Source organism: Populus nigra, chromosome 15 (genome assembly GCF_951802175.1).
Source record: "Populus nigra chromosome 15, ddPopNigr1.1, whole genome shotgun sequence".
Taxonomy (NCBI): Eukaryota; Viridiplantae; Streptophyta; class Magnoliopsida; order Malpighiales; family Salicaceae; genus Populus; species Populus nigra.
This window is the reverse complement of record NC_084866.1, coordinates 12,340,102-12,366,349: the sequence shown is the minus strand read 5'-3', so window position 1 is coordinate 12,366,349 and position 26,248 is coordinate 12,340,102. Positions and strand designations below refer to the sequence as shown.

General features: G+C 35.1%; 4 protein-coding genes and 2 long non-coding RNA genes across 9 annotated transcripts; 3 read left to right on the top strand and 3 right to left on the bottom strand.

The window, feature by feature from the left end:
* Window positions 1–2,329: 2,329 nt before the first annotated feature.
* Window positions 2,330–6,133, bottom strand: LOC133673678 (uncharacterized). Of its 4 annotated transcripts, none has more exons than XM_062094536.1 (10): window positions 5,762–6,133; window positions 5,466–5,646; window positions 4,997–5,130; window positions 4,766–4,878; window positions 3,904–4,027; window positions 3,634–3,789; window positions 3,175–3,327; window positions 2,973–3,052; window positions 2,700–2,749; window positions 2,330–2,605 (listed from the first exon to the last, which is right to left on the bottom strand). In XM_062094536.1, the coding sequence occupies exons 1-10, from the start codon at window positions 6,131–6,133 to the stop codon at window positions 2,457–2,459; spliced, it is 1,512 nt and encodes a 503-aa protein (XP_061950520.1). In that variant the 3' UTR covers window positions 2,330–2,456. The 4 variants fall into 4 exon arrangements, with proteins under 4 accessions (XP_061950520.1, XP_061950521.1, XP_061950522.1 ...); XM_062094537.1 differs by having other exon boundaries at window positions 5,466–5,659; window positions 5,762–5,988; XM_062094538.1 differs by having other exon boundaries at window positions 5,466–5,641; window positions 5,762–5,988.
* A 165-nt stretch (window positions 6,134–6,298) lies between these two features.
* Window positions 6,299–7,375, top strand: LOC133673680 (uncharacterized). The gene is made up of 2 exons (XR_009835035.1): window positions 6,299–6,430; window positions 6,715–7,375. It is a non-coding gene; the product is annotated as an uncharacterized LOC133673680 (long non-coding RNA).
* Window positions 7,376–9,058: 1,683 nt separating this feature from the next.
* LOC133674270 (temperature-induced lipocalin-1) lies at window positions 9,059–10,433 on the top strand. The gene is made up of 2 exons (XM_062095307.1): window positions 9,059–9,553; window positions 10,081–10,433. Exons 1-2 carry the CDS (start codon window positions 9,179–9,181, stop codon window positions 10,261–10,263), a joined length of 558 nt encoding a protein of 185 aa, XP_061951291.1. The 5' UTR covers window positions 9,059–9,178; the 3' UTR covers window positions 10,264–10,433.
* Window positions 10,434–11,384: 951 nt separating this feature from the next.
* On the bottom strand, window positions 11,385–15,551 carry LOC133674269 (VAMP-like protein YKT61). Its single transcript, XM_062095306.1, has 6 exons — window positions 15,067–15,551; window positions 14,742–14,839; window positions 14,070–14,174; window positions 13,846–13,911; window positions 12,769–12,855; window positions 11,385–11,598 (listed from the first exon to the last, which is right to left on the bottom strand). Exons 1-6 carry the CDS (start codon window positions 15,257–15,259, stop codon window positions 11,548–11,550), a joined length of 600 nt encoding a protein of 199 aa, XP_061951290.1. The 5' UTR covers window positions 15,260–15,551; the 3' UTR covers window positions 11,385–11,547.
* A 3,335-nt stretch (window positions 15,552–18,886) lies between these two features.
* LOC133674725 (glycerophosphodiester phosphodiesterase GDPDL6-like) lies at window positions 18,887–22,304 on the top strand. The gene is made up of 8 exons (XM_062095932.1): window positions 18,887–18,977; window positions 19,068–19,364; window positions 19,589–19,698; window positions 19,861–20,362; window positions 20,578–20,934; window positions 21,019–21,161; window positions 21,325–21,808; window positions 21,928–22,304. Exons 1-8 carry the CDS (start codon window positions 18,887–18,889, stop codon window positions 22,218–22,220), a joined length of 2,277 nt encoding a protein of 758 aa, XP_061951916.1. The 3' UTR covers window positions 22,221–22,304.
* A 2,121-nt stretch (window positions 22,305–24,425) lies between these two features.
* On the bottom strand, window positions 24,426–25,966 carry LOC133674329 (uncharacterized). The gene is made up of 2 exons (XR_009835203.1): window positions 25,791–25,966; window positions 24,426–24,598 (listed from the first exon to the last, which is right to left on the bottom strand). It is a non-coding gene; the product is annotated as an uncharacterized LOC133674329 (long non-coding RNA).
* Window positions 25,967–26,248: the final 282 nt, after the last annotated feature.

Below are 26,248 nucleotides of genomic sequence, written 5' to 3'. Positions count from 1 at the left end.
GAATACCATGTTTATTCAAGCAAGTTTGCCTCCTTAGTTTTTAGGTTTAGGCTTTACTCATTACAACTTGTGTTCTTAACAAAATACCTCATGCTTCTCTTAGCTTTCAAATTCCTTTTCAAGTGCTTCATGGGTCCATTCCTCCAGTTGCTTGTTTCTAAATCTTTGGTTGTTCATGTTATTCGTACCGTATGGGTCTAACTACATCTGAATTATCATCTTGTTCTTAGTTATATTTGTTTTTGGGTTATGTGAATTGCTATAAAGGATATTGTTGTTGTGATCCTTTGTCCAAAAAAGTTATTATTTCTCTCTGCATGTTATTTTTAAGGAAGATCATTTTCCATATAATTCTCTCATGGAATAATTTGTTTCCAATTCATACAAGGCACAAGATTTTTCACATCTTAAGGTTGATTTAGTCACATCGTCTTCTTCGCTGCCTTCCCTTGTTCCTCTACCCCCATTTATTGTTGTTTTTTACTCTTCATATGTTGAACCATCTTCATTCAATGAAGTTGGCAAGCATCAATGCTGGTGCGATGCTCTATGATAACTGAATATCAAGCTCTGCTCTCCAATCAGACTTGGACTCTTGTTCCTCCTCCTTCCACACTTGTAATATAATTGGTTGTCGATGGGTTTATAAGCAGAAACTAGGGGCAGATGGCTCTCTTGAGAGATACGAGGCTCGGTTAGTTGGCCAATGATATAACCAGCAAGCTGGGGTTGATTTTGATGAAACTTTTAGTCCTGTAATTAAGCCTGTTACCATTCGTACTATTCTTAGTCTTACACTCTATCATGGCTGGGCAATCCACCGGTTGAATGTTAAAAATACCTTTCTTCATGGTCTTCTTATTCAAACTATCTTCATACGGTAACCATCTGGGTTTGTTCATCTTGGTCATCCCAATTATCCTTTTCACCTTAATCATGTCATCTATGGTCTCAAATAGGCACCGAGAGCATGATTCACTCGTTTTACTATGTTCTTATACGTACGCTCATGGTTTTACTTGTAGCCGTGCTGATTATTCCATGTTTGTTTATCGCATGACCACTGATATGACAATCTTGTTTTTTTATATGGATAACATTATTCTTACAGCTTCCTCTTCACTCTTCTTAAGTTTGAATTTGCCATGAATGATTCGAGGGGCTCCATTATTTCTTGGACATTGAAGTCTATAAGAATATTGGTGATCTGTTTTTATCTCAATCCAAGTATGCCACTGATTACTCTCTCATGCTTCCATTGGAAATTCCAAACCTATTTATATTCTAATTACTTCCATATGTTATTTGTCTCTTTTTGAATGGCTCTTCATTTAAAGACCCAACACTCTTTCGAAGCATTGTTGGTGGTCTTTAGTACCTTACCTTCACACGTCCTGATATTGCTTCTGTTGTTAATACAACTTGTTAGTTCATGCATGCTCCTCATGATGTTCATTGGCATGCCGTTAAAAGGATTTTACGTTATATCAAAGGTACATATTTTGGCTTACAATTATACCATTATGATCCTTCTTCATTACTTGCTTATAGTGATGCATCTTGGGCTGGATGTCCTGATACTTGATGATCTACTGCTGGGTTTTGTGTTTTTCTTGGTCTTAATCTGGTCTCCTGGGCAGCCAAAAAACAACATATGGTTTCAAGAAGTAGTACAGAATCCTAGTATCATGTCCTTGTTGTTGCTGTTGCTGCCGAATTATGTTGGTTTCGTTCTTTGCTTAGTGACTCGTATGTTTCACCTTGTCTACCCATTGAAGTATTTTGTGATAATATCTTGTTGTCAATCCTGATAATCATGCCCAGACTAAGCATTTAGAGGTTGATTTGCATTTTGTTTGCGAACGGGTTGCTTGGGGAGATATCAAAGTGAATTTTGTTTCCAGCAGTGATCAAGTGGCTGATATTTTTACCAGAGGGCTCTCTTCTGCTCCATTTGCCTGATTATGTGCCAATATATATGAGCATTCTAGCATCTCATGCTCAAATTGCCAAGGGGGTTGTAATGGACAATAGCAATTTGTTATCCTTAATTTCATGTTAGCTATATATGGTAGTCTTGTATTTTATGTCATACAATATATTGTAATTAAGGTAAGATTATATATTGGTTGTATGGTCGTCTAATGATAATATATACACTGAGATAGCCCTCATATGGAGGTCATCTCCTTCCAAAACTCTTTAATATAATGGGGCATGGCCTGCCTGTTATAGCTATTGAGAGTGAGAGATTGTTAGTTGCTTATGTTGGATCCTAGACTCGCCCAGCTTGTCATTATTGAAGTTTCAAAGCATAGATTCGCAGAGATGCAAGCAATTGTATGATTTCCCTTTTTTTAAAATTATAGGCATATCACGGGACCGCATCATGTTGCTACATACACTTGTAAATTGAAGCACACATTTTGTAACGCTAATGGCAGTTCCCTAGTTGACTACAAATGCTTCCTTCTCATTGTCCGCTTTAAATCTGGATAATACTGGTCTATCCATCCCTGAATGATCTCAACTTCCTGTCTCCTCAGCTCTTTAAGCCATTCCGGGTCATCTTTCGTTGCAGATCGAAAATCGACATGATGAGCTCCTTTAAAAAACAATGACATGAGTTTTAAGTTGCAGCACATAAAAGCATGCTGTAAGAAGGAAGAAGAAGAAGAGGGATTCACATTATCACATACCCTTTTCTGTGACAAGGGCAATGATGCTGGAAGATATATTTTTCAGCACACTGAAGATCCAAAGATACTAAGTTAGATCTTTGCAGCAGCATCAGCAATAAGAGGTATAAATAAGCAAAAAAGTAGTCAAGAGATAATCTTTAGAGGATGCCTTGTGTGCCAACAATTGAGGGTGAACCCTAGCTGTTGTTGTGACGAAGAAATCCACAATATATACCATTAATGGTTAGCTGAAAACTAAACAGGATGCCAAAGAGAAATAGAAGAACTAACCCTCCTCTGCTCCAGGGGTCTTGCATTCCATTTGAAAATATGATGTTGCCACCTGATCTCTTCAGAACAAGATCAATTCTCTACACAGAAGTCAGACATTTTCTAAAATAATAAACATGTCTACTCCCTTTATCTCTTGATGGCTTAGGAAATTATGACAGGAATTTGATACATAAAAGAAGGGAAAATGAAGAAAACTCACTTTGCCACCGAATTCAGTAGTGATCCAATGTGGTCGAGGTTTAACCCCAAACGTTTTCATACAATCTTCTGCAAACTCTTTGTAACTAAAGCCGGATGTGGGAAACATGCTCTTTTCAGAGCATGTCATTGGCATGACCATCTCTGTGCATGCCTGCATGATTTTTAGATGAAAGGTTTAGTCTTGTAATCAAGCAACTCACAAATTTGGGTTATTGGCTATCTATTGGTGTGCTTCAAATTCGAGGCCAAGTAGTAAAGAACGGATCAGTTTCATAATTTATGCTACATGATTTCTTCTGAATTAATAATGTCTTATACAGGCCTAAAAACTTTTCAAATATACCTTCAGATTAGCCATGTAAAGCCTTAAATAATTACTTGATTTTTTTTTCTTACTCAAATTAAATCAGCAAATCAACAATAAGGAATTGGAAGGATTATGGTCATAAACATGTACCTGCCAATTCCAACCATGTAGACCATGAGCATCAGGTCCATGTTCCAACTTAAAGCATTTTTCTGCCCGAGAATAGTTGTAATATAAGCTTGCAGCTGCGAACGCCCTGGTGATCTTGGAAGCCCCCGATGGAAATCCATCGATAATCTTGCACATCTTCATCAGAGACAACAATTTTCCAGAGTATATAATCAGTCGGAGATATTCAAAATAGTTTTTTTATATATGAATTCTTATGCGTTTCTACCTGCATTAGAAAGCAAATCTTACCGCTTGCACAGGGTAGGCAGGCAATGGCATCATAAAATTAGCTTCATTTGGGTAATTCACCATGGCTGTGTAAACAAATGCTGACCATAACCATTCCCAGACTGAATCTAGTGAATGAAGGTCTCTGAACAAGGAAACCAATAAATTAATTTTGGGATTTGAGGTTAGAAAATCCACTCAGAAATGTGCATTAAACATTTTCTTTGGTGGAAACTAACTTATCTTCAATTATTTGCTGATCTTCTATAACCAAAGTGGGGTTGACATGAAGTGAAAATGGCCTTATGAGTCTTGTAAGCGTGTGTGTGTGGTGAAGTTGCTAAGAGCATTACTCATACATGTTTTCAACCAAAAGATAGATTTTATCATCAAAAGGATTAACAGTATTCTCAATTACTATTGTGTCCCAATATCACAAAATCTCCTGGCCATGGAAAAATGTCAAGAAATTCTTTTGACTGTATATGACTATCTATCTCCATATTCTGTCATGCATTTTGCAATATCCTATGTGAGAAATATGGGCATTTTCTTCTGCAAGTACTTCATCGTTGGCCATATCCTCTTTCAAAAGTCATAGCATTAGTTTTCTGCCAAATCCTCTCATGCATTTAGGCAGGTATCGTGTCTATTCTCTTCTTTTTTATCCCAGCCTTATAACTAGTTGATTATTGTATTGATAAATTAAATTGAAGAGGTAGCCAGTAGGATTGTCTTGCCTCCCAAATGAAAGGTCAAGGTTCTGTCTCACCATTGATGTATCAAAGGCAGAGTCTGTACATGAAACACAATTTCATAAAACAGAATTATACTTTCTTTTTTTAATTCTCTGTGGATTGTATGAATAAAAGGTGAGGCTTACTGGCAAGCTCTGAAAGTTCTGCTCAGTTCAGCCAAACCTTCGTTCTGAGCTGATAGTGCCTCCAGCTCTGCCCAGCTCCCTTTTATCACTTCATAGCAATTCAAGCTTGCTTCCTGCCCATATTAATAAAATTATCTTTCAATACAAGAAAAAAGGAGTCTGAGAAAAAATTGAACCGAAATGACACCCTCTCCAACACACACAGAAGAAGACGGAGAAAGAAAAGGAGACCTTGAAATCCTGGGAGACAGCATCATAAAAGCTTGACCATGGAGTGATGTCATCAAACTGCAAAATAGGGGCTGAAGATGCCAATGCACCAATGGCTATGTGTGGGTATTTCAGTCTGAACCAGGCTGCCAGCACTGAGAGAGAGAGGAGGAAACCTTTTCATTAAAAACAAGAAATAAAGAGACTAATTTCACCGGTGACAAGAAAATTAAAACAGCTGTCCCACCATCTAGACCATTTTTCTACGAGTCAACTGAAACAACTAGCAGTCCCCCACTATAAAGAGGCATTAGCATCTACCATCCTACTACACCATTGATGACTATTTTTTCAATTACTACATTTGGCTACTATCCCATTGATCTTAATTTCCTAGGCAAAGTCATCTAGTTTGATGTTAAATGAATTTATCTTAGCCATTTACTACAGCCATTAAGCATCAAAAGCTGAGAGGGGATTTTGAGCCTACTTCCACCATAAGAGCCACCAAAAACCACCACAGGAGATGCTTCAGAGGAAAGATTATGCTTCAAACTCCTTATCAGAAGTGCAAAATCAGCCAATGCTTGTTGTGAATTCAAGTATCCCAATGTCTCTGCAGACTTGTATGATTTGTTTCCAAATGGCATTGACTCCCCATAAAATCTGTGCTGAAAAATAACACTAAAACAAATCAATCATAAATGTTAATGTTGAATGACAGTCAAGTTCACAGCTGGTTTTTAATCAATAGCTAATGTTGTGGAGCTTTTTTAGAAACAATACTTCAATGAAAACCAGAAGAGCTCTGAACTTGGGAGCAATGTCAAGCAAGAAGCCAGTATTGGCAGCAAACCACTCAATGTCACCTTCATTTCCAGTGTAGACGAAGATAGGAGCTCCTCTGTGCCAGTAATGGCTGTTGACAAGGTACTTTTGGTAGAAAATTTTTGAGCTTTTGGCCTGAAATGTGAAGTGGTCCAGGACTTGCGGGAAGTAGTGAGTCTTGTATGGGATCTTTGGTTTTGAGGCCTTCGGTTGTTTGGCTAAAGATTGATCATAACTTGGTCTTGGAAAAAATGTGGGCACTGATTGTATTATTGGTAGTGTTGCAAGAATGGCAAAGACTGGAAGCAGAAGAGATGCACAAGGAGCCATTCTCACTCAGGAAGAGATGGGGCTAGTCCTGGATGATTTTTTATAGCAGGCGTCCACCTTTGCTCGTGACTTACCTTTCGTTATTTTGGAGTCTTGCTGAAGGCAGAGGATAAGGATTTCAATTTACTGTCCATTATTGAGTGTGAATCTTTTTTACTTGAGCTGTAGCATTGTACAATACTTGTTGTCAGCTAGATGCAAAGTATGCCAACTGAGAATAACAGCAGGTGGCATGAGAGATTGTCAAAATTAGCATCACTGCAACAAAACAGGCATAAAGTAGTATCAGACTATCAGGTCAATTTCTCCTTCTCTTTCTACTTCTTACTCTTAAGAGATGAAGTCTCATTTACACATGTATACTTAGCACTATTATTATGACAGAGTTACCATTGTTAAGTTTTCCTTTGGGGAGAGGGAAGGTTCTCCATGGTATTAGAGGGTCCTCTTCAAGTTTGGGCGGTAGGGTTTTGCCCATTTACAGCAGTTATTACGAATACGTTGGCATTTCATGCTATGTTGCTTCACTTTCATGGCTTACATTAACTTTACCAAGTAAGCCTCTACTGTCATGCTTGCAGAAGTGGTCCTACTCATTGTTGAAGGAATCAGACCTGAGAAGTAAAAACATGTATCCTGGCAAAAACAAAACATCTGTTTCTCACAGTCTCACTCACTTAAGCTCAATTTGAACTGTTCAAAGCAAATTCTAGAGTACTACCTTCATGCCTCAAGCATCTTTGCTGATGCATGTAGTGTTGCTGCAGTGTGTCACATGACATGCATGAAGTTAGATCCAAATCCCAAACTGTGAGCCAAAGAGCAAAGGCTGTTTCATGGCAGTTAAAAGCAGATGGGGTCACTGTATAAACAGGGCTGACAAGGTAGTGCGAGAGATCCATTGCTTTGCTGCCACAAGCGTGACATAAGTGATGGGCCAAGGCTGAGCAGAGCCGTTTGCTCTACCATCAGTACAAGGGATAAACTACCGAAGTTTTAACCTCTTATCCCACATTTCTACGTTTCTGGGGCTTTGATTCTTTGAAGATTTCAGTTAATATCTTTAAACATTATGTTCTGATTAATTTCCATTTTTGGAGTGAATTCTGCTTTGTGTTGATAAGAATTCTGCGTTGTGTGGATAAGATGAGATAAGACTATTCCAAAATATCAATCAATAATTGATTGTTGATTACAAGTTCTTATCAGTATAATTCTAATAAATTGCTTTCAAATTCTTCCTTTCGAACTTGCGTGTGTGTGTGGGTGTATTATGATCTGTTCATGGATGGACTGGGTCGGGTTTTGATGGAAACACCTCAAATCTTCACATCTCGAGGCTCGGTCACCTGGCCACACATCAAGGCCCCAGCCTGACAAGGCTCTTCGTATGTGCTGTGATATGATAAATGTTGATAATGAATGCCGACAGTATTGAGTTAGTTTACTCCTCGGAACATCTTCTATCATATGATAAATGTTGATAATTAAATGTTGATAATTAATGCCGACATCAAATTAATATGCTTTTATGACCAATCAAACATTCCACCTCACAATTGCATTTTGCTTTAGCAAAAAAAAAAAAAGCAACATATGTATGCATTTATTTATTTATTTATTGACAAATATTTTCCTTTTATTTTTATAAAAAAATAAATTATTTTATGATATTTGATAGTATCTATAAAAATATTTTTCAAGACTATACTATGAAAAATAATCTAAAAAATCACTTATTAATGTATTAGTTTTTTTTCAAGTTTATCTAACATATATATAGAACATTAAATGTAATTATTTAACCACTTATAAATTACAATAAAAAAATGAGATTTAAGAAATGTGAAGAAGAAAAAAGATTTATTTTATCATATATTTATAAATAGTTTATTTTATAAAATATAACTATACATATAATATAAATATTTTAAATATAATATTATAGATATATAATTATTATTTTTTGTGTTTGGAGAACATTAAAAATTGAAAAGAGTAAAATTCTTTTTTATGGTATCCTAATTTTATAACATAATTTATACGATTTAAAATTCATAATTATTATATAATATAACATGTTTTGTATTCGAATGTATTTTCTAGCAATATTATCTAAATTAAAGTATTATATGCACTAATTTATCAAATTAACATGCTTTTATATTGTATGTTATCTCCTATATAAATATATTGGTAATTTATTATTTTTTAATAATATTTTATTTTAAAGTATTTTATTAATATATATATATATAATTAAATAATGAAGTATTTTAGTATTTTAATTTTCTTATCCTTTATAGAAAGTGTTTTTCAATTTTTTAAATAGGAAAACACTTTTCTCCATCTAAATTTTATGTTTTTTATTAAAAAATAATTTTTTTGATTATTTTTCTATGATGAAGTTAGATATAAAAAAAATCAAGAAAATTATTTTCCAACAAATAATATCTTTTCTCAAGAAGAAATCATTAACGATCCAAAAGAAAAGGAAAGGAGAAGAGATATTGCATTAAAAATCAGAAAAGAATGTGTTCTTTCTCAGCAACAAAAACTAAGAAAACACATCAATTAAGCTACTAATCAAGTAGCCTTAAATACTTTAATCAACTAAACTAATTATATTGAGATTAAAAGATTGATTTCCTTAGTCTTGAAAAATAGACTCAAATCATATAAAATCCAAACCCAATTTTTATCCAATTAGATGATAATCTCATCTTAATTAATCTTGATTATTTCTTCCTCACCAAGTTCCATTCCTTCCTCGCCAAGTTTGCCACTCTTCCAAGTCACATTCACAACATGTTCCAAAATGAAGACATTTGCCAAAAAGATCCTAGAAGCTCCCATGATCATCCAGCACATTTCACACCCACCACATGCAAGGTCATTAGCCCTCCACATCTACACCTCAAATATCCAGCCCACCAAACCCTTCCTAGATATGCCTTATAAAGAAGTATTCAAAGTCCAAGATGCATAACTTGTAAAGCGATAAAAGCAAGGCGATAAAACCCTCTCCATCAAAGCTTTGAAACAATGGCTACCAAAAAAGAAATGGAAGTGGTGAAAGGACTAGACTTGAAGAGGTACATGGGAAGATGGTACGAAATTGCTTCATTTCCATCAAGATTCCAACCCAAGAACGGAGTGAACACAAGGGCCACTTATACGCTGAATGAGGATGGCACTGTCCATGTGCTTAATGAGACGTGGAATGATGGCAAGAGAGGGTACATAGAGGGTTCTGCATATAAGGCTGATCCTAACAGTGATGAGGCTAAACTCAAGGTCAAGTTTTATGTCCCGCCATTCTTGCCCATCATTCCTGTTGTTGGAGATTACTGGGTTCTGTCTCTTGATGAGGATTATCAGTATGCTTTGATTGGCCAGCCTAGCAGGAAATATCTCTGGGTATGTATGAATGCAATTTCTTTTTCTTCGCTTTGTTTATTTGTCTTGATTATGCTCCTTCTTTCTGGACTAATTTCTTGAATCAGTTTATTGATTAATGATTTGCTCCAAATCTATACTAGTGACGTTGGTTGATTTGATTATGTTATGATTGATAATTAAAATTAAAAACTGCAAATTGGTGAGAAGAAAATTGTTTGGTGGATAAAATCTTGGGGAAGGCATGCAAGTTGTCCTCTCGATTGCAGGCCCTTTCTTGTTTCGTTGTCCTCTTTGAAAATTGTTGTTTTCTCCGCAGTTTTCCCCTTACACCATCTTTCCTTCCATTAGTAGTGAAAACCAGACAAGAATGGAGGGTTTCAGCCCCATTCTTCTCTGCCCTACCCCTCCTAAACAAACACGGTGTTAAAGTTTGAAGCTTGTAGGGCTTTGTGCTCTTTAAATCCACAAACAGGATGGTGCATGTATAGTTTATGCAGCGTGCTTAGCTTCTGGTCTCAGCATTATATGTTCTGTGCTGCTTTCAGATACTATGCAGGAAGACCCATATGGAGGATGAGATCTATAATCAGCTAGTGGAGAAGGCCAAGGAAGAGGGATATGACGTGGAGAAGCTCCACAAGACTCCACAGACGGACCCACCACCGGAAGAAGAAGGGCCCAAGGATACCAAAGGCATCTGGTGGTTCAAATCCATTCTAGGAATGTAAAGTAGAAAATAAGAAAGATTATCAAGCAGAGGGTTAAGCACATGCACAACATAGAGCAGTACTACTGTGTTTTAATACCCCATTGTGCCTTTATTTCTGTAAAGAAGGTTCTTGTTTTTGAATAGTCTGTTCCTAAATTATATAGAAAGTGCAGAACTTTTTCTAAATAATTTTGATTTAGGCTTTTGAATTTGATTGATAAGGCTCGGATTGTTGTTTGTCTTGTGGGGTACGATTTGTGTTTTGGGTAATAATATCACGCCAACAGTTTGCAAAAGGAATCACAATGCCAAACTAGAATCCAAGGAAGAACATCTATGACCTTATCTTTGATGAGTGTCGTCTGGATTTGTATCTTGAAACCAGCTCGAGGTGGGGTCAAATTGTCTGTCGTGATAGCGATGGCAATGCACTCATGCCAAGATTCTTGCTTATCTTGCAATCCTGTGTTGTTTTTTCAGGGCTCACGGGCATTTCATGAAGCGATTCAAATGGTAAGATACTCGGAATGCTTGAAATTTGAGAATAACGATGGCCTCTGCATTCAAGGTTCCGTGCTAATAATACTCAGAATGGAACGCTGAAGTGGGAATTATTTTCATTTTGGAAGCATTAAGCTGCCGTTTTATTCAGCAATGCATCGATCAGTTTCGTTTTTCTCCATGAACCCTAGCAGTAATATACTATAAATGTTCCTGGTACTCTATTAGGAATCAGGATTCGTTAACAAAGATTCACATGGATTTGAACAAATCAATGAGTTTCCGACACCATCTCTAAAACGTCTGGCAACAAAACCCAAAGAGATTTTCCAGTCTCACAACTTTGACTAACAACTCGTTAAGCCTTCCATTCCTAGATCCGACGATCAGAGTGTAAAATAGCAAGCGAAAAGCAAAGAACAACGTTTCATGAGGAATGTTGTGTGCATCATCACTAGTATGGTAAAACTCAGTGAGATAATTAGGGGTTTGCCCTGCGAGAATGGACAGTAGGAAACGATTGAACAAATTATATATTAGTTTTAAGATTCAAACGTAAGAGAATTGCATACAACACTGGTGCATGCGAGCTATGATATTGCTAGTTAACACGAGGTGTATAAAGCTATGATAAGAAACTTGATGATCAATATCTGGTTTCCTTTCTTTTCGATCCAACACAAATATCCAGAAGGAGAAATTCCACTCAGCCACACAAATTTGATAAATGATATGGACATATTACAATCACAATTTACCATCCACCAGCTTCAACAGCATGACAAATGAGTGGCCATTGCAGCTACAGTATGGTACAACATTGATTGGTTTTCTTCGCCTGCTTGTAGAACATCTGTTTCAACAATCAACCAAAGTTTATGCGTTAATAATCTCCACAAATTGCCATTAGAAAAAGCATAGCTGAGTTTAAGACTTATAGAAATTAACAGAGGAGCTAAAGTTCCATTTTGAAATCATAGCTCCCAGATTTTTCCTTGCAGTTTCTGACATTGTACAACGTAGCACTTAGAAATTATAGATAGAAGGCCAATTCATTTGGCAAGCAAATAAATAAGATCAAAGGAAAACAATAGAAAAACAGTTCTGTTCTGTTTTTTAAAAACAAAGTAAAACATAGTTCAAAGGTTTCTAATACAAGTACAACATCAACCTTGGATGCGTAGTGCCTTCATGGTAAAACCCTTGTCAAATTGTGTGATAATTTTGGACTCAGATGGGCAAGTTTTCCTGCTTTTAATTACCAGAGGTTTGTTGCTGAAGGGAGTGGATGGGAAAGGGAAAGTTTATAAAGGATCTTAATCCTAAAATCGTTTTTCCAATACTGAAAATTTTTGTATAGTGAACACGAGCCAATAATATAGAAGTTCAAAATACATCAACCCAAGTGGTGGGAAATGGAAACAGCAGAACATCCTATCAAAAATTTTAAAAGCGAGCAAAACAAATAAATGATGTATTCATAAAATTTCTTTTAAGGGACAATTAACTACAGCTGAACACAGACCACAACAACAATGGTGAGAAGTATGACAAAATGCAAGTTTAATCAGCATGTGGATAGTGTCATTGCTAGCACTACACTAAACTGAAAAAATAACTGCACTTGGAAAACTTTTGAGTGTCCCTTGGAATTTAGAAATGAAAGAATTCATAGCATCTGATTCCCCCAAAAGGTTCCATGCCCCTTTTGCAATACAAAATGGTTTTATTTAACGCATTCTTGAGATGTTATCAAAATCCCAACATAAACAATCATGTAGTAAAGTTGTACACTTTTGTCAATAAACTTCTACAGAGACTCTAACGTCAACTTCTCCAACTGTGAAACATACACATACATGGAATGATGGTGTAATGAAGCAACAAAAACACAATTAGATGACTCTTGCACAATTAAGGTAGGAAAAACAATAAACACACATACAAGAGTTGCACATGTTATTTTTCAGATACCTGTGCACTAGAGAGAGAAAAAAAACATAACAAATTTGTGCACATTTACCTGTGATGCAGCACTCAGATCAGAACTCTTCTCAACTAAACTGTCAAGTTTCTCACCTCGTGCAAGCACGCTGTCAATGGTCTTATGCTGTACCAAAGAAAAACACACAAACATGTCACAGGGCGAGTAATTTAGGAAATTAAGTTATAATGATCATGTTCAGTAGATTAGTATGAATCACCAGAAGGTAATCTATGTCTAAACTTTCAGCTTTTAATTACTTTGGCATGAGATTTCTTTCAACGGATAGTGAAAAAACCAAAAAGAAAATTCATGCACAGCACAAAACTCAGGAAACAAAGGCAAATCAGAAGGCCAGCTACCGAGACTTAAAATTGGACATCACAAGCCTGTAATGTCAAAATCATTTAATAAGTGATGTATTGAGCGAGCAAATCTCATGACAAGTGCTGCACTGAGATGAAGATTCCAGCTTCTAAGCAAAGCAAGCATGGTGTGCATATTGCACTGACACATTCTGCAAAAGGGATTAGGGCTATGTAGGTCCAAATGGGATTAAAGATGCCATTTGGTTCCGTGATATGTTAATACTGAATTAAGATATACCACAAATATAGGTTACTGTATACAAATGAGATAACAATCCACAGACTCAAAAAGAACCAGCATGTGGATCATTTTCCAGGGATGGAATTCAAGCTACTCCTAGTTTTACTGCAACTTAGTCAACCCTTTTTCTGTTTGTAAGCTTTTAAACTTTGATTTTTGCAGGAGATAGTTTCTCACACCCGGGTCTATCCAAAGAACATGCCATTACAGTTTGTTCAACCAATTTCCATATGGGCCCAAGGAAAAAAAGCACAGATCACGTAGATGAAGAATGAATCAGCTTTTTGCTTAAGTTGATTACAGTAGTATTTCATTCTCTAATTGATAGGTTCCAAAATAGCTATTCCAATATGGTAGAACCACGAGACAAAAATACCTCCAACCAAAAGCTAAGGATGGAAACAGGAAAGGGAAGAATAGCAGATTTGACCAGGCATTTTAACTGGAAGAGGATAGGTAAGAATACAGAATTGCAAAACTAAATGCATCTAATCAACAGCTACTCACAAGGATAATTTTTGTCTCGTCCAACTCCCTCTGGATTTTCAACAATTTGTCTGCCTCTGCAGGATCCTGAAAATTTAAAAATTAAAAAGTAAGGTAAAATGAAAAACAAAGAGGCTTTTAAATTCATGATATTTGTGAATAGAAAACTACAAAATACTTTTCATTAAATTAAAAAAAAAATAAGCATCACGTCCAGGAATGAGACTAAGAAAAAAAAGTCTTACTTGGAACTTGGTCAAAGCTTCATTCAAATAGGGCCAAGGTTGACTACTATCTGCTTGTGCAGTCCTCCAAGATTCACCGAAATTCTTTTGATACTCTTCAATCACCTTAAAGATTACAATATAACATCTTAAAATGAAACCCATGAGATGGCAAGTACAATTAAGTTTAATCCACCAAATATACTACTTAAAAAACAACCTATATTTTAAATTTTGGGCAGAATCAATGTTATCCTTCACATAAATTATATGATTTCAGCTTTCAACCAAAAAAAAGTCCCATCTAGTTATAGTATCACATCAGGAGGTCACTCAAGCAAACATAGCATTGCATCATAGGAACACAAAGAAACTTCAAGCAAACCTAACTATGAAATCTATTTCCTTTACATGATTTCATATTGCAAAATTCTAAAATCTTGATGAGACACAAAAATACAAAACTTTATTCCAAAACGAGAGAGAATATCCGACACCCTTAACAAAAGCTATCAAACATCATACAAAATCCTAAAGACAGCTGCATTCCAAAGCTCTTACTGATCTCTTTTCACAATAGTTATACATCAATTTATTTATGTATTATTATTGTCCATTCAATCAACAAACTAACAACATAAACACCAAATAAAACCCAAACTACACCGTAACAAGCGCGGAAACAAGTATTACCTTATCGAGAAGGGAAAATGAGCTGCGAACCGGATAATGATCGTCCATAAACCCCAACGCACAAAGTCCATTTCGGTTATAAGCATGCACTTTGTACTCTGCATAATTCAATTCCAATCCAAAAACACAAAATTCAGTTACACTAATCCAGCATCCCAAAAATCACCACATAAACTAGCGAAATTACAAAGAATTAGACATCAAATTAAGTATAAAAAATTCCCTAACTTGACCAATTCATCAAATCTCAAAATTACAAAAATCCAATTCGACGGAACGGTAAAACAAGATCTCTAACAAAAACTCAGAATTAATTGAAACGGACCTTCGTGCTGGACGGATTGGCGTTGTCCGGGTGGGGTGCGTTTAGCGACAGTTCGACCGACGAAAACGATGAATTCCCTAACACTAGACCGCTGGAAATACCCGAAATGACTCACATCGCAAGCGTTAGCTAAAATAACCGGATCCGATCCTTCCGGGTTGACCTTCAATACCAATAACGCCGTGATCTTCATCTCTATTTAGGAATCTTTTTCAAAACTAATTCTCTCTCCTTAAAACTCTGCTCGGTTTCGTCTTATGAAACTGTTCTGTTCTTTCTTTCTTTTCTCAATTTTAGATATCTCTCTAATGGAATCGTCAAAGAGGAGTGGAATTTTGATTAGGTGCGGGTGAGTTTATGTTTAGGTATTAGAGTTGCCCACTGGGGATAAAGTGTTTGCTTAGCCGACGCAGAGGAATGGATCTGGACCGTTTGTACAGTTTAGATAAAAGTAAGGTTGTGTTGTTGGCCGGTGATGTATCATTGTGGCCGGGTCCACGGAACTTATTCTCGTTCCTCCGCCAAAGAAAGTGGAGGGATTTTATTTTTTTTGCCTTATTCTGCTTTTATAATTTATACGGGATGATAATGATTTATTTTTATTTTATTTTAATTAGTATATTGTTTTCTAATGTTTTCTTTATATAGCATTTGTTTTTTCCTTACAACATACTTTTCAAATAATTTTTTAATTAAAAAGATTAAATTATTTTTTAAAATGTTTTCAGATGATTTTAATAAGGTGATATTAAGAGAATTTAAAAATATTTTAAAAAAAACACTACAACATAATATTAAACACTTATTAAATAAGAACTTTTCTTTTATTTACATGGAGAGAAAAGGGACTAAAACATTATCAATAAAAATATAAAATTATTACTTTTTTCCTATCTTAATTTTACTTCTACCGAAGCAATAGAGATATCACATTTTAATAGTTAATGTTTATCTTGATTTTTTTTAATTTTAAGATAAATATCAATTTAATATTATTTTTTAACACATTATCTGTTATCACGTATTTTGATAAAAATTTATGCTGAATGAAATTAGATGCCCATTTACAGCTTCTCCTTTTATCCAATCCAGTGCAGCTTTAGGATAAAACTAATTTTTTGGTCTGCTGCATATTGGATAAAACATTTATTGAATCTAAATAAATTTTAGTGTATTAAAAAATTATTTAATATTTTTATTAAACTTGATTTTATAATTAATTTTAAATTTTCTTAACTTTTTTTCTAGTTTAAATTAATCTTGTAAGAATTTTCATGGTATGACTTAGTTAACTTGATAGATCCAAAAATAATTTGGATTGCCATAAAAAAACATGGTTTGTTTTTTAAAAAAATTCAAGATAAAATTTTATTTTTAATATTGAGACAATGATATATCATATCAACTTGAGCTTTACGACTTAATCCACCAAACTTACTACCCAAATCACGGACTCTATTGAATTTAACCACTTTGTTTTTTAAAATTAATTTTTAATCAATAATACGATAATAAAAATAAGCAATCATATAATTGAGCACTAAACAAATGTCAGGATGATTATTTAAGATTGCGATAATATCATAAAAAATAAATCAAAAAAATTATGAACATAAATTCAAAATTAATTAAATATTGAAAAATGCAATTGATAAAAAAAACCAAAGAGGATTCAATTGATAAAAAAAATGGAAGATGAAATTATTTTTTTAAAAAAAATTATTTGGTTTATTATTAAATCGGACCCAATGGTTCAACCTTAAAACCTCCATACTAAACTTTTTGTCCAACTTGAATTTAAAATTAACTCACATGAAAATTGGCTCTACATGTCCGAGTTTACTTAGCGAGTTATAAGACAATTCAGATGATTGTTAAAAACATGATTTGATTTAAAAAAAAATTAAGAAGATATTTTTTTTATTAATACTAGAATGGCAACACATTAGATTGACTCGAACTTTACGGTTTAACTCACAAATCCACAACCTGAATCATGGACTCCACTGTATTTAAAAAATTCAATTATCTTTCATTTAATGATATGAGAACAAAAACATATGCTTGTAAAAACTAAGTATCAATCAAATATTGAAATATTTATTTGAGATTACAATAATTTCATAAATATAAAACTGAAACAAATTATAACAACCAATTAAAAATCATTAAATATGGAAGAATGTGATTGAAAGAAAGAATTTTGGAAGGTAGGGTTTTTTTAAAAAAAAGTTTGAAAAAATTAAAAATAATACCAAGATGACGACATATTTGGACTTTATGATTTAACTCACAAAACCCATGACCTAGGTCATGAACTCCATTGTTTTTAATTTTTTTTTCAAATATTTTTTATTTAATGATATAATAACAAAAATGAATGATTGCAAAAATTGAGTACAAATCAAATACAAAGATGTTTGTTTTAAACCGCAATAACTTCATAAAAAAAAATTAAAACAAATTATGAAGACCTATTTAAAAATAATAAAGTGTTGAAGGATAAAATTAAAAAAAAAATTTGAAAGGTGGAATTTAAACAAAAATAACTCATTTGTAATCTTAACATTTAATCCGTCCAAAAACAAAAGATTAACTCGAATTGAAAAAACTTCTTGAGCCCCAATCTATTTTTTTCAGGGAGTGTGAAGAGCAAAAAATACTTCATTGCAACTCCTTTAATCAAATATAACTCGTTGACACTAAGAACTACTTGTTTAGTGGTTGAAATATAACAAACAAACAACTTTTTCTTTCCTCGTAATTTTAGAATAACTTTCTCTTTTCTATCTCAAACCAGGAACTACAAGTGAGAATAATGAAGTTTGGGACCAGAACGTTCAATAGAAAATCTAAGAGATCAAATATTAACTTTGCTATACTCAGAAAAGGTGTGAGAAATATTTTGATTTATTTTATAAAAGGTTTGACATTTTGATTGATTCTCAATTTTAATTCTCTAATTCTCAATCTTCAATAAAATCATATTATTTAATGCAAAATGAAGCACTAGCTTATTGCTGATATATATTTTTAGGTCGTGATAATTCTATAAAAAATAAATACAAATAAATTATAAAATTTAATTTTTAATATAGACAATGTTAAAGGATTAAAGGATTAAATTAAAAAAAACTACCATGTGAATCCACATGAACTTAATTGTGAGTGGGTGGAAAAAAAATCAAGATGGGATTTAATTTGTTTTCTTAATTTTAATTTGAATAGAAGACAAAACAAGCCCTTAAAATAAAAAATAAAGATAACTTAAAGATGGACACATCAAAATTTAAAATTAGCAGGCAGGGGTTTCAAAAAACAGTTAAGTCGTTGGACTTTTAGCTGTGAAATCTTTCCGCGAAAGATGGACAAAAAAAATTCAACAACAAAAAGGCTTCTAAATATTAGGAATCAAAAATAGTAAATAATTCTCAAGTTCATAAATAAAACCATAAAATCAAAGCAGCAAACTGCTTACTGGTTTCTTGACCAGCCATTAATGCGATAAAAACGAGTAGGAGTTAATTTAGCATCGCAAAAAAAGAAAAAAAAAATTGATTCTTGGTCATTGCTTTAATTGTCAGACCAATTTCTCTCCCCTTTTTTTCTTGAATTTTTATTCCATTTCCTTGAAGAGTTTCATTCATTCCCAATTGAAACTTGCAAGGGAACTAATTAATGCTTCCCATGTTCTAAGCCTAATCCTTAAAAATTCATGTAAGTTCATCAATGGGTTTTTTTCTTTTCGAATTTGATTTGTTATGGTTCGTTGAATTTGGATACCAACCATTGTTTAACAGATTAACAGGATTAGAAGAAAATGATCAAGAATGTGCTTTTAGTTTTTCTGGTAATCCATGCGACGTTGGCGAATTCAGAATCTGCTTCAAAGAAATGGCTGACTCTAAATGGTAGCAGCATTTTACTTTTGCTTATATTTTAAAATCCAACTGGAAACCTTGTCTGATGGAAGACAACATGATTTTGCATCGTGCATGCAGGCCGGAGACCTTCTGTGATAGCCCGAGGAGGGTTTTCGGGGCTCTTCCCTGAATCCAGTGACTTTGCAAATCAGATGGCGCTTGCGACAAGCTTGAGTGATGTGGCTGTGCTCTGCAATTTACAACTAACAAAAGACGGGGTTGGGATTTGCCAGGGAGATATCAGGCTTGACAACACAACAAATATAGCAATGGTATTTGAAAAGGGATCAAAAACCTACAAGGTAAATGGGCAGGATATAACCGGGTGGTTCGCCATAGATTTTACAGCTGATCAACTCCTTGCCAATGTGTCCTGTAAGTCTCAGAAACTACATTTTGGTTTAATAGAGAGACCTTCTTGTGTTACCATAATCTAGCGGAAATCAGATACAAGGTCTTGAACGAAAATAGCAGTTTCATGGTTGCAAGATCTTATTATTCATGGCATAGATAGGAAGGGTAATAAGCTTCAGCAAATTATTTTGTGCCTTGAAATGACTAAAATTCCTCTTCGGCGTTGTCATGTTGCTCGTATGCAGTGGTGCAAAATATTTTCTCCCGGCCAAGTGCATTCGACGCGATGCTGCCCATATCAACTGTTGATGATGTCAGAAGTTCCAATCCCCCTGCATTCTGGTTGAATGTTCAGGTGTCCCTCTCTCTTTCTGACAACTTTGTTTAAATATTCCTTTCAAGGTTTACGGTGTCGACAGGTTCCATGCCCAGAAATCTATATGAATTTACTTCCTAATTAACATACAAGTGTGTGCAGTACTAATGCCTTTGCTTTCTATATTTTCTTGGTTTGCAGTATGATGCATTCTATACGGAAAACAAACTAAGTGTGACAAATTACATTCAAAAGGCAACGAGACTTCAGGGTGTGAATTACATTTCTTCTCCTGAGATTGGTTTTTTAAAGAAAATCAATGGATTGGTGAACAAGGCTAAGACCAAGCTCGTCTTTGTGCTCCTAGACAAAAATGCAACTGAACCCACAACCAAGCAAACTTATGGTTCAATTTTGGGAAATCTTGCCACAATCAAGGCATTCGCATCTGGGATTGTTGTCCCAAAAGATTACATATGGCCTGTTAATGCAGCTAACTATTTAGAAGCTCCCACTAGCCTTGTAAACGATGCTCATAAACTTGGTCTTGAAGTATATGCTTCTGGATTTGCAAATGACTTCACTACAAGTTATAATTATAGTTATGATCCATCAGCTGAGTACCTGCAATTCATTGATAATTCCCAATTCTCTGTTGATGGGTTGATTACAGATTTTCCTCCCACAGCATCAGAGGCTGTTGGTAAGTCAATACATTCTCATGCCCTCTCTCTGTGTTCATTTTCGGCCAACATGTGATAGAAACAACATTGAAAGAAAGGATTTTGTCATCAAAGTGTTTTTCTTTTCAGAAAGCATCTTAACTGTACTATGAAGATGAATGTGTAAAATATAACCCTACAATTTTATCTTTCTTATGCAGCATGTTTTGCTCAGTACACCGATAACAAACCTACAAAAGGTATATGCTTTTCTTATATTCGACGTACATTCCACAAGAGCGACAGATTAACAATGCATGTCTATATGCAGAACAAGCTTTGATCATAAGTCACAATGGAGCAAGTGGAGTTTATGCTGGGAGCACCGATCTTGCTTATCAGCAAGCTGTAGAGGATGGAGCTAACATAATAGATTGCTCAGTTCAAATGTCAAAGGATGGAGTGGCTTTCTGCTTGGATTCTGTGGATGTTACAAGAGATACAACTGCAGCAGCTTCCTTCATGTCTCTATCCACCACTATCCCTGAAATTCAAGAGTCAGCTGGAATTTTTTCCTTTGACCTTTCTTGGAGCGATATCCAAACACTGCAACGTAAGCTTTGTTGCTACTTTCCTGCTTACAATTTTGTTCAAGCAATCTTTTGAAATCCCTGACTGTAAACTTTTCTTATTCCAGCTCAATTGACAAGCCCTTTCGAGAATAAGGGTGGCTTGCCAAGAAACCCTGCAAACAAGAGCAAGGGTAAATTTCTTACTCTTGCTGAATTTCTGGAATTGGCTAAAGTAAAGGCGGTTACTGGGATTTTAATCAACATTGAGGTGAGCATTTCTCTTTCACAAATTTTAACTGTGTTCTAGAATGTGTCAGCTTCATGGTCAAAATCATTCACTTCATTGAAAATTCTCCACGCTATCATAGTTTGTATTTGCTATAAACGTCTACCCACGATACAAATTTCTAAAGCACGTCCTTGGTCTTCAGAATGCCGCTTACCTAGCATCACAGAAGGGTCTTGATATAGTATCTGCTGTTAACACTGCCTTTGGCAATGCCACATTTGGCATGCAATCCACACAAAAAGTCCTAATCCAGTCAGACGACACATCAGTGTTGTCCAAGTTTAAGAACGTCCCAGCATACAGTAGAGTACTATATCTTAAAGATGAAATCAGTGATGCGCCCAGGACACCAGTGGAGGAGATCAAAAAATATGCTGATGCAGTAACTCTGCCAAGATTCTCCATCGTACCCACGGTTAATGGCTTCACTACAGGAACCACCAAAGTCGTAAACGAAATGCAAGCAGCGAATATCTCAGTATTTGTCTCAGTCTTAAGGAATGAATTTATTACCCTTCCATTTGATTACTTTTCGGATCCTACAATAGAGATTGCAACTTACACTTCTGGAATAGGCGTTGATGGAATCATAACCGAGTATCCAGCAACTGCAAGCAGATATTTGAGTAAGTACCAGCCTTACCAAAACCATAAATTCTTATACAAAAGCTCATGCTTAACAAAAGACGCCTAGACTTTACTCCTCTAGTTTGTACACTAACATACTAACATTGATCCCCTTCAGGAAATCCATGTTCTTCCAATTCCATGCCCGATAGCTCATACAGCATCATTCCAGCTGAAGCTGGTAGTCTACTGAGGACAGTTCCTGAAGAAACACAGCCACCAGCAAGTTCCCCAACACCAGCCTTGGATGTTGCAGATGTTGTAGACCCACCACTCCCTGCCGTAACCAAACCTGCATCCCCCCCTCCTGCAACTTCACCTCATTCAAATGCCTTACAAAACATTGCTAACGTGGGCCTTTCTTTAGTAGCCATCATGGCGTTTACCTTGCTATCTTTGATGTGTAATTAGTTAACATGGCAAGGATATGTGGCTGATTTTTTTTTACCTGTCTACTAGCAGCTTAATCAAATCTCTGGACGAGTTTGTATTTATAACTCGTTAAACACAAGCTGAATGGCCCATTAGTGTCAGGTTTTTACCTAAATAGAAACAATAACTGGGCAAAGTAAATTATGTCTCATCTTTCATGTCTAAGTTTCAAACCTCATAGAATGAGATCTGTAGCTCACTATCACTTAAATTTGTTCAAAAGAAGACCCTTTCTTTACCCAAATTTTAGCTTGACATGCAATTCAACAGCCCATTTGAATAATTCGGGGCATTAAAGACACGAAACATGGTACAGGATCTGATCACAGAAAGAGTTCCGGTGTCTCTAAGAAAAACAATGAAAATGCTAAAAATTGATTCGAAAATACTGAGCCCATTTGAAATTTTTCAGGAAAAAAAACATTTGTGAAAAAAGTTTAGAACAAGCTGTAGAGAGTGATTAGGAAGAAGAGGGAGGGAAGGAGGCTCAGATTCGCCTTTGGTCAGACACGAAAAGGAACACTGGCAATCAATGGCTGCAACAATGATCTCCTCAAAGTTACCCTGCCAAAGATCACATCTTCCTTTCCATCTGATTTTCTATTTAGAAAAAAATCATCACGGCCGATTGTGTGTGAGAGAGAGAAAGAGAGAGAGATTGAATTGTTTTTTATTTATTTATTTTTATTTGAGAGAGAGGGAAAGAGAGGGAAAGGCTCAAATCCATACTAATCACCAGACAATAAAAAAGAAACACAAAAACACCATGGCTGCAAGAGAAGAATCTCAGGACAAAAGAGTCATTTTCTGAGCGAAATCCTAACTTGCCTTGCCAAATGATTGAAGGGTTTCTTTAAAATGACTGATGTTTTCGCTGGGAAATATCATCACAGCCTCTACCAGGAGAAGAGAAGGAGCATAAGCAAAGGCATTCTCATCAGCAAGAGAACCGCCAGAGCATACACACACACATACATACATATATATACACATACACACAAACTCAGGGCGGTTGATTGATTATCAGATGGTGAAATCATAGGCTTCGCAGACATTCACAGAGAGAGAGAGAGAGGCAACCACCCTGAGAAAATCCATTCCCATGTCTCTCTCTGAGAGCAAAACCTCATTCTTCACTGATTTCTTGCTCTAGAGTAGGTATCTCTACGATTTAAGGGGACTGGTTCTATATTCCGTTAATTCCTTTGCTGCCCTTCCTCTTGCGGTCTTAAGGAGTGATGAGGTGGCGGGCATTTTAGTAATTGGATTTCGGGCCCATAAAGAGTTGGGCTAATCCATATATACGCCCTTGAACTGTAGGCTGTTGAGGATGACCGTCCCTAAATTATTCTTTTTTCTGATTTCAACCTCCGAATCAAAAAAGATTTTGATCGACAAACATTCACATGCATCCCATTCATTTTTCTATTTTTTTTAAATATCATTAAGAAAAAATTTAGTCAGAAAATTGAACCCATCAATATTATGATAAAAGCATTGTTTACAATATGATAAAATTATTATTATTAAGAAATAATTCTTCCTAGTTTTATGACTTGTTAAAAAAAAATTTCTAATTCCTAGTTTTTTATATATTTTTATGACTTATTAAAAAAAAAATTAAGGGCTCAGGCTGCATGGACATAAAAGTTATATTCTTTTTTTAAAATTCAAATCTTGTAATGGTTAATTGGTTTTTTAGATTAACATAGGTGTCCGGGTTAATTTACATGTATCTCGATTAATCTCACGGATTCTAAAATTAACAAACATATAAGTTTTTAATGACCTTAAGATTTGCATGACTCAAACTGGTAATTTTTAAAAAGCAAATTCAAGACTTGACCAGTTTAATTATATTCTTGGAGGTGTTCGTAACGTTTAAATCTTTTTTTTTAGTTTAACGTGGATGTCCGCGCAAGTTTACGTGTATCTCAACTAATCCCACGACCCTAAAGTTAACAATTATCCCTGAAGTTAACAATTATATAAGCCTCTAGTGGCCATCATATGAGCAACCACAGGATTCAAACCTGAAACCACAAAGAAAACAAACCTCTTGATCTCAAATTCTTACTACTGGACCATCACCTAAATAGTTCGGAAGGTTAAAACATTAGGTGGTCATGAGAGATAAGTTCTCAGGATTTTATTAAATTTCTAGATGTTCTTAAAAAAAATTAAAATTAATTTTAATGAATAATATGATTTAATTTACATGTACTTTAACAAAATTTTGAAACATTAAATTTATTTGATCAAGGTTGAGCAAGGATGGTGATGTTCTCTCTGGACTGGTTTACCCTTCAGCTTATTTTCGTTTTCGTGCTGGGCTGGAACATTGCATGCTTCTTGCTCTGCAGAAAAAGTGAGCACACATCTCTCAAAAATTGTTCAGAATCAAACCTGATGTTTTTGGAATATACACCCTTCGATTCAACCATCTATTTTTTACTTGCCACCTGATTTACTTGAGGGAGTCCAATGTCTAATCTTTCAACCAAGTTTAGTTCAAGAAAACAATCTACAAGCCATAGCCATTAGAGATTAACTTAAGCGGTTCTTGAATTTGGCCCGTAACCTCTACAGGGAAGACAGCATTTACTGGATATGTAAATTAATTGATTTCCCGTAGATGGCTTTCATAAATTCAAGCTCTTTCAAAAAGAAGAATCCAATGATCCGTTATCACACATTATTTTATTTAATAAAATTTGTAAGAGTTCAAAAAATCCAGCAGTAATTGATTTCTATCCGAAATTGAGAGAATAAATTAAAAGGACAAGCAACTTGTAGAAAAATAAATTTGGTAAACAAGAATAACACAAGGATACAATTAAATGGAGCCCAGATGGGGGTTTTAAGAAAAAATTGGGGAGGAGGGGACTGGAGGCTCAGATTCGCAGTTTGTCAGACAAGAAGCGGAACGCAACCATGGCTGCAACAGAGCCTGTGAAAGAATGATGTTTCGTCTTCCTACTGGCTTACAAAACACTCATTTCATTTCACAGACCTAACAATATCGCCCTGCCAAAAATTGCATGTCCCTTTCTATCTGATTCTTCATTTCGAAGATCATCACTGCCTCGTAGATAGATAGAGTCATAGAGAGATAGAGAGGTTCAGAGAGAGAGAGAGAGAGAGATCGCATTTTTTTTTTCTTTCTTTTGTTTTGGAGTGTTACGAGAGCAGAATATATCGGCTTTTCAGGAGGCTCAGATTCGCTTTTTGTAGTCTGAATCAATTCAAACCTCAACCCGCAAAAGCTACCACAAAGCCAAACACATAAAAAAGAAACACAAAAACCACGGCTGCAATGAGGAGAGTTTTCTCTGTGAAAATGGACACAACAGTCAATTTGACAGAGAAACCCTAACTTGCCATGCCAAATGATTGAAGGGTTTCTTTAAAATTTACTGATTTATTACTGGTAAATACATCACAGCCTCGAAGCAGAAGCACAAGAAGCAGAAGAAGAAGAAGAAGAAGAAGAAGGAAATATTAACATGGGGAACGAAAGGATTATAATACACACACACACACACATACATATGTGAAGAGGGCGATGGTGAAATCATCGGCTTCGCAGTCTTTCAGAGGGAGAGGGAGGCAACCACCGTAGCGCAACCAGTCCACCTCTCTGAGAGCAAAACCTCATTCTATGATTGCTCTTTGACTGCCTGCAATTTTCTCTCTTCTTTATGGTAGATGGTTGTTGCTTTTCATTCCCGTAATTGCCCTTCGTGTTGCGTGGCATGTCAGGTATTGTTTGATAACGTGTTATTAAAAATTTTGAATTTTTTTTATTTAAAATTAATATTTTTTTAATGTTTTTAAATTATTTTGATAGGTTAATACTAAAAATAATTTTTAAAAAATAATAAAATATTATTTTAATATATTTATAAATTAAAAATATTTTAAAAAAACAATTATAATTACACTTCTACACCCACTCTAAGTGCAGCCTGAGCGGGTTGATGAGTGATTGGCTGATTGAATGCGGT

Coding starts and splice junctions, on each gene's coding strand:
- LOC133674269 (XM_062095306.1), bottom strand. CDS start 15,259: ATGAAGATCACGGCGTTATTGGTATTGAAGGTCAACCCGGAAGGATCG. Junction 14,175..14,741: donor CATTTTCCCTTCTCGATAAG/GTAATACTTGTT, acceptor GTAATCTTTAAG/GTGATTGAAGAGTATCAAAA. Junction 12,856..13,845: donor ACGAGACAAAAATTATCCTT/GTGAGTAGCTGT, acceptor TCTTTGGTACAG/CATAAGACCATTGACAGCGT.
- LOC133674725 (XM_062095932.1), top strand. CDS start 18,887: ATGATCAAGAATGTGCTTTTAGTTTTTCTGGTAATCCATGCGACGTTG. Junction 20,363..20,577: donor CACAGCATCAGAGGCTGTTG/GTAAGTCAATAC, acceptor AACAAACCTACA/AAAGGTATATGCTTTTCTTA. Junction 21,809..21,927: donor AACTGCAAGCAGATATTTGA/GTAAGTACCAGC, acceptor GATCCCCTTCAG/GAAATCCATGTTCTTCCAAT.
- LOC133673678 (XM_062094536.1), bottom strand. CDS start 6,133: ATGGCTCCTTGTGCATCTCTTCTGCTTCCAGTCTTTGCCATTCTTGCA. Junction 4,028..4,765: donor AGAACTTTCAGAGCTTGCCA/GTAAGCCTCACC, acceptor TTCCTTGTTCAG/AGACCTTCATTCACTAGATT. Junction 2,606..2,699: donor TGCCCTTGTCACAGAAAAGG/GTATGTGATAAT, acceptor TGTTTTTTAAAG/GAGCTCATCATGTCGATTTT.
- LOC133674270 (XM_062095307.1), top strand. CDS start 9,179: ATGGCTACCAAAAAAGAAATGGAAGTGGTGAAAGGACTAGACTTGAAG. Junction 9,554..10,080: donor CTAGCAGGAAATATCTCTGG/GTATGTATGAAT, acceptor TGCTGCTTTCAG/ATACTATGCAGGAAGACCCA.